At 55.0% G+C, this 6444-nt stretch overlaps 1 protein-coding gene across 1 annotated transcript; it reads right to left on the bottom strand.

The window, feature by feature from the left end:
• Nucleotides 1-2519: 2519 nt before the first annotated feature.
• NOG (noggin) lies at nucleotides 2520-4781 on the bottom strand. The gene has a single exon (XM_041719891.2). The coding sequence runs from the start codon at nucleotides 3831-3833 to the stop codon at nucleotides 3162-3164; it is 672 nt and encodes a 223-aa protein (XP_041575825.1). The 5' UTR covers nucleotides 3834-4781; the 3' UTR covers nucleotides 2520-3161.
• Nucleotides 4782-6444: the final 1663 nt, after the last annotated feature.

The following is a 6444-nucleotide window of genomic DNA, read 5'->3' as shown; positions in this document are numbered from 1 at the left end:
AACAGTCACCAATACACACTCATCTCTGCACACATACAAATTTTTAAATCTTGAAGCCAGCAGTCGGAGGTGGTTTCCAGATGAAGTCCCTGTTTGCCCCATTGCTGGGATCACAGACAGATAAATCACTGGGTGAGCCCCTTGCTAAGTAGTGAAAATATTACTTTAGCAAAGTTTGCTAATGGGGCAAAGGACCTTGTATTGTAATCCAGTGACATTTTCAACCTTCGGAGAACTTTTGTTGACATTCCCGAGTCCCTGGCTGCCATCCCAGCATGAAATAGTTTCTGTTCACATAATTCTCGTGTTTACCAGTCATGAAAAACTCTTGCTTTTTTTTTAAATAAACTTTTTTTTTTTTTTTTTTTTTTTTGCAAGTGAAACTCTGTCTAAAAAAATATTGGCCCCAGGCATACAAGGTTTTGCATAAATTCATATGTGATGAATGGCTGATTTTAATGTTATTTGGGTATTTGTCAGAACCTAACAAATATACATGGTAATGGTGGTTCATAAACTTAAACATCTCAATATACCCTTTCTTCTGGAAATAAATTACGTTTGTTTGCCCTGCCTGGAGTCCTAAGGTAGCCGACATTAGGAATATTTTAAATGTGATCATCCATCCAGCATGTCTTTCAGGCGCCACGAAGATTAAATGAAAGAATCATAAGATGAAGGTCTTTAACTTTTAATCCTTTTACAATGAACCCTTAGATAGACATGGGGGCAGGGTGCCTTCTATGTGAGTAATAATGCCTCTGTTCCTCTTCACTAGGTTAATGAATACCCTAAATGTCCCAAGATCTGATTTTCTTCCCCCCTCCCAAAACTATTGAAATTAGAGCAAAGAGACGGGCGGTAAAACGCACCGAGAGACTGAGCGAGGGAATGAATATGCATTCGGAGATACCGAAGTAAGCATTAGAGAAAGCAGGGCTGGCTCGTCTCTGTGAAAGACCCACGGGTTTAAAATGATTAACATAGATTCCCTCCGAGTCTTGGAGAAGAAATAAAAAAAAAAAAAAAAAAAAAAAAAAAAAAAAAAAGAAGTTTTTTTTTGGCTCCAAGATAAATAAGGAAAAGGTTTTCTGCACTGTCAGGGAGCCTTTGAAGAACACGTGGAGAGTTTGTTTTCGCCGTTGGTATCTATGAGATATGAACCGTCGGCTCTCCCAGCACGTCAAAGTCCAACACGTCTCTAATTGGGCCGACTCCCGACGGAGCCGCGGGACAGCTGCGGGTGCCGCGGAGCCGCGCGGGCCGGGCCGGGCCGGGCCGTTCCGTTCCGCAGCACCGCGGGCAGCGGGCGGGGGCGGCCCCGGGGGGCGGGCCGGGAGCGGGCGGCGGCGGAGCTCGGGCACCCGCGGCAGCACGGGCGGCACGGCGCGCTGCTCCCCGGCCGCAGGGCACGGAGCTCCCCGGCCGCAGGGCTCGGAGCGGCCCGGCCGCAGGGCACGGAGCTCCCCGGCCGCAGGGCTCGGAGCTCCCCGGCCGCAGGGCTCGGAGCTCCCCGGCCGCAGGGCACGGAGCTCCCCGGCCGCAGGGCACGGAGCTCCCCGGCTGCAGGGCTCGGAGCTCCCCGGCCGCAGGGCTCGGAGCGGCCCGGCCGCAGGGCACGGAGCTCCCCGGCTGCAGGGCTCGGAGCTCCCCGGCCGCAGGGCACGGAGCGGCCCGGCCGCAGGGCACGGAGCTCCCCGGCTGCAGGGCTCGGAGCTCCCCGGCCGCAGGGCTCGGAGCGGCCCGGCTGCAGGGCTCGCTGCTCCCCGGCCGCAGGGCACGGAGCTCCCCGGCTGCAGGGCTCGGAGCTCCCCGGCTGCAGGGCACGGAGCTCCCCGGCTGCAGGGCACGGAGCTCCCCGGCTGCAGGGCTCGGAGCTCCCCGGCTGCAGGGCTCGGAGCTCCCCGGCTCCAGGGCTCGGAGCTCCCCGGGCTGCCTGCGGAGAGGAGGCTCGAGCGAGGGGGTGCAGCCCCCGAGCGCAGCAGCCCCGGGCAGCCCGTCAGGGTGGCGGTGGCCCGGCGCTGGCGGGAACCCAAAGAGTTAACCGGGCCGGGCCGGGCGGTGTGCGGGGCTGTCACAGGATCAGGCTAATAACGTGTCTGCGCTGAAACCCCCCAAAGCCCAGGGGTCAAGTTTCAGCAGTGTCCCACCACAATGGTAGGTGTGAAAGACACGTGTCCCGTTGTAAATGAAATGTCAAGCGGTTAAAAGAAAAATCCCCCAGCAGCTGCCACCGGGCTCGCCGGGGCTGCGCGGCCGCGGGAGCGGCTCGGCGGGCGCAGCGCAGCGCGGAGCGGAGCGGAGGGACCCCCCTGCCGGCCGCCCCCATCGTGCGGGGCCGGAGCCCGCGGCACTCCGCCGCTGTAGGTGCCGCAGAGCCCCTCTAACACAGTCGTGAGCAGGTTCCCACCTCCCCCTGCCACCACGAAGCGTCCTGCTGAGCGTGGAGAACGAGGAGGAGAGAGAAGAAAGCCCCCCCGACGGCGGCCAAACCAAAAAGCAAACAGAATCCAAACGGCTCGTGTTTTAGTGGTTGACTTTAATTCTGCACTGCACTTTTACTACAAGGATATAAAGAATAAATAGCAGTTACTCTTCATTTACATAGGATTAAGTCATTCAAACTGTTCTCTCTATTTACAATAACATTGTGCTCTAGGCGTTTATTCATTTTTATTTTAAATCTGAAGTCCGTAAGGAAAAAGAAAAAAACCAAAAAACCAAAAAAAAACTCACACACACGCTTTCCGAATAATGGAAAATATTATCAAAGTTCTCTTATCAAAAAGTTTGGTTTGTATTTTTTAATCCTTTTATTAAAAAAACACCCAACAAAAAACCTACTTCGCCAAAGCGAAGCAACTTCTCTCTGGAATATAAATACAAAAAAAAAAAAAAAAAAAAAAAAAAAAAAAAAAAAGAATACATTAGCAACGATCAGGGTAATAGTTTTGAAAATACAGTAGACGTTGATTATTTCACGTATAATACTGACCTTTTAATAGTATATTAAACCGGTGCCATATATACACACAATATACATTCTCCTACACGTTACAGTGCATTACAACGTTAACCAGAAAGCAAATGTCTTTTATTTCTGTTGCAGCAAAGGTCCACGTGAGTCCGCTGGAGAAGGGGCGCGAAGGGAAGTGCCAGCCCTAGCAGGAGCACTTACACTCCGAAATGATGGGGTACTGGATGGGTATCCATGTGCATCTCTGCCCGCCCCGGCGCTGGCACCTCCACCTCAGGATCGTTAAATGCACGGACTTGGCAGGTTTGCAAACCATGCCTTCGGGGACTGAACAAGACCTTTTACTGTAGCAGCTGCCCACTTTGACATACCGGGGCCAAAAGCGGCTGCCGAGATCGTTCCACGTGTATAGGACCGGGCAGAAAGTCTGGGACCAAAGCCACATCTGCAGCTTCCTGCGCAGCTTCTTGCTCAGCCTGTGCTTCTTGCCCGGCTGCAGCCCATCGTAGAACTCCAGCCCTTTGATTTCGCTGGGCATCGCTCCCGAGGGTCTCTGCCTGAGCAGCAAGTCCAGCTCAGCTAGATCGTCCACTCCGAGCCGGTCCTCGGGCAAAGAAACAGCCATAAAGTTGGGGTCGAAGTGTCCGCCCATGAGGCTCCTTAGCAAGGTCTCGTTAAGATCCTTCTCCTTGGGGTCAAAGATAGGGTCCGGGTGCTCGATTAGATCCACCAAGGGCAAGTTGTCGCTGGGAGCCGGTCGGATGTGCAGATAGTGCTGGCAGGCGCCCTGCTCTAGCCGGAGACCCAGCAGAACCACCAAGGCGTATATAGTCACAAGGCACTGGGAATGATCCATCCTTGGGAGACCGGTGGGGGGGAGGGGGGGGAAAGGGGGGCTGGATTCACCAAACAGCAAGGGAAGAAGGTGCAAGCAAATACATCAGAAAACTTGTACGGGGATATCCAAAATAGCTCGTCTTTGAAGGGAATCACGATCTCCACTCGCCGCACCACCAGCAAAGACAGCCCCCTGATAAGCGCGGAGAACAAGCCCCCTGCAAACACTCTCTCTTGCAGGCTTCTCTATAAAATTTCTCCGGATGGAGACGCTCCAAAATTCCGCTGCTGCTGCCGCCGCTTCTTCTCGCCCTTCCCAGGAACGGGAGATGCCTCTTTTTGTTGCGAATTCTGCTTGTGGCTGCCGCTCCTCGTTGTCTGCCCGTGCGTGTGGAAGAAGTGGCTGCCGATTCTTCCTCCCCGCTCCTCTCCGCCGTTTGCAAAGCAGCCTCCTCAGCAGCAACAGTAGCCACGCACGTTGGCACCAGTTTGTCTGCTTCGCAAGGACCCAAAGCCTTTAAATTTCCTGCACTTTCAGCTTCATCTCCATGGAAACCACAGACTCTCTCCTAACCCACCCCACCCCCCTTAAAACCCACACACACAACACAACCCCCACTCCCACAAAAGTGCAGGAGAGTGAGGCTTCCCCCTTCCCACCGCAGGCACCCTCTGCTGGGGAAGGCTGAGGCGGGAGCCGCCGCCTCCCCCCGCCCTCCGCACGCCGCCGCTCACGCGAGCCGCCGCGCCCCGGGAGATGCTGCCCTGCTCGGGGCAGCCGCCGGCAGCTCCGCCCGGCCGGGGCCCGCTCGTCGGGCCGCCGCCGCCGGCTCCGGGCTCGGCTTCGCCCCGCCGCTCTTCTCGCGGGCGCGGAGCGCGGCCTCTCCCGCCCGCCCCGCGCAGGAGCGCGGCCCGGCCGCCCGCGGGGAGCAGCGGCTGTCCCGGTGCTCCGCGGGCAGCCCGCGCCCTCCCGGCCCGGCCCGGCCCGGCCCGGCCCGGCCCGCGCTGCGCGGCCGCGGGGGCCGCCCGGCCAGGCGCGCACATGGGCGCGGGGCGCGCTGCCCGCGGCGCCGGGGCCGCCGGGCGCCTTCCCGGGCGGAGCGAGCCCTCTGCTGGCGGCGCCGCGCCGGGCCGGGGCTGCCCGCGGGCGGGCCGGGGGGCGCCGGGACAGCGCGGAGCGGCGGCATGCCCGCGGCGCCGGAGGAACTCGGGAAGAGCCGCCCGCGCCGCCGGGTGAGCGCGGCAGCGGCGGCGGCAGCGGCGGCAGCGGCAGCGGAGGGCAGAGCTCCGGCGGTGCCGCGGTGCGAGGAGGCGGCTCCCGCGGGCTCCGCGCGCACCTCGGGGCTGCGGCCGCGTGGGACCCGCGTACCGAGCTGCGGAGCACCGAGACCAGCCCGGCTGCTCGGCTCCCACGCCGGATGCTCCGGGACACTGCCCGGCCCCGCCGCTCTCTCCGGTGCACTTGCTTGGCGATTTTCTAGGGAGTTCGCTAGGACTTCATCAGAAACGCAATTTCCAGTTATGCCCTTAATCCATACAGGAAAGATGGAAAGTGCCTCAATGGAAATACATACAACAATTTAAAATTTGATACTAAATGCCACTTCCACGGCAGAATTACTGTCTCGCAAAGAGCACTTACACGGTGTGGCAGGCAGGATGGCTGTAAGGCTCTATTATGGTTTGAGTAAAATTTCCTGAAGTGCTTGAATCCCATTGCTGCGGGCTATTTAGGCACTTAGGAGCCTAAGTTTAATGAGACTGAAGCTAAGCCATTTCACCTAAATTATTTATGCATTTGTTTAAATCTTAACCTTCAAAATTAGGTTCATTATGAAAGTAGTACATCGATCATATTACCAATATTGGGTGGTTTTTACGAAAGTGATATTTTTTCAACTATTTTCATTCCCAGTTTTCAATTTAAAAGAACTCTTAACTTTGCTTTATTCCAGAACATATAGGGCATTTTATAAATAATACATAAGTGAAAAAAATTACATGAAAAAGATGGAAAACTGACCTAAGGTTAACACTGTGAAAGAGCCTCACAGTGACACTTGCTACTACAATGTCAGTCAAAGATCTGCTGGAGTTTTATTACAATTTTTTTTCGCATGCAAGTTGAGGTCTCTACCTCCACCTAGACCCCGGTAAACTTTAATTGCTGAACTTTGTCATAAAAGTTGTCCCTTGATATAAGTGAGAAGCCACACCTCAGACACAGAACAGAAGCAAAAATTCAGAAGTTACATCTAATGACTTGTATTTTTTTTTTTAATAATAAATTAAGTTTTATTCAGCTGGTATTTGAAACCAGTTCTTTAACTACCAGTCTCTTAAGGCTAAAAAGCAAAGCTAATAAGGCTTATGTTCCATCTATTCCATGCCAGATGTTTAAGATTCCACATTCAAAATTGTGACCCTAAACAAGGGCTGGAAGACAAGACCTTTTCCTCCTCAACTGAGTTACCTGTACCACAAAATGTTTCTGGAATGAGTCTCTTTAAGCCTCTCTGTGCCTCTTTAAGCCCCAGATCTGCTCTGAGCAGAGCAGGCTGGGGCTCAGTAATTCCTCAAGCATGGGTGTCTGCCTTGCCTCAGGTGCACTGGGCTCCTGGAGAGGCCGT

Source organism: Taeniopygia guttata, chromosome 18 (assembly GCF_048771995.1).
Source record: "Taeniopygia guttata chromosome 18, bTaeGut7.mat, whole genome shotgun sequence".
Lineage (NCBI taxonomy): Eukaryota > Metazoa > Chordata > Aves > Passeriformes > Estrildidae > Taeniopygia > Taeniopygia guttata.
This window is presented reverse-complemented; position numbering and strand designations above follow the sequence as displayed.

What these genes read in the sequence shown, in the direction of transcription:
- NOG (XM_041719891.2), bottom strand. Translation starts at nt 3,833, where the DNA reads ATGGATCATTCCCAGTGCCTTGTGACTATATACGCCTTGGTGGTTCTG.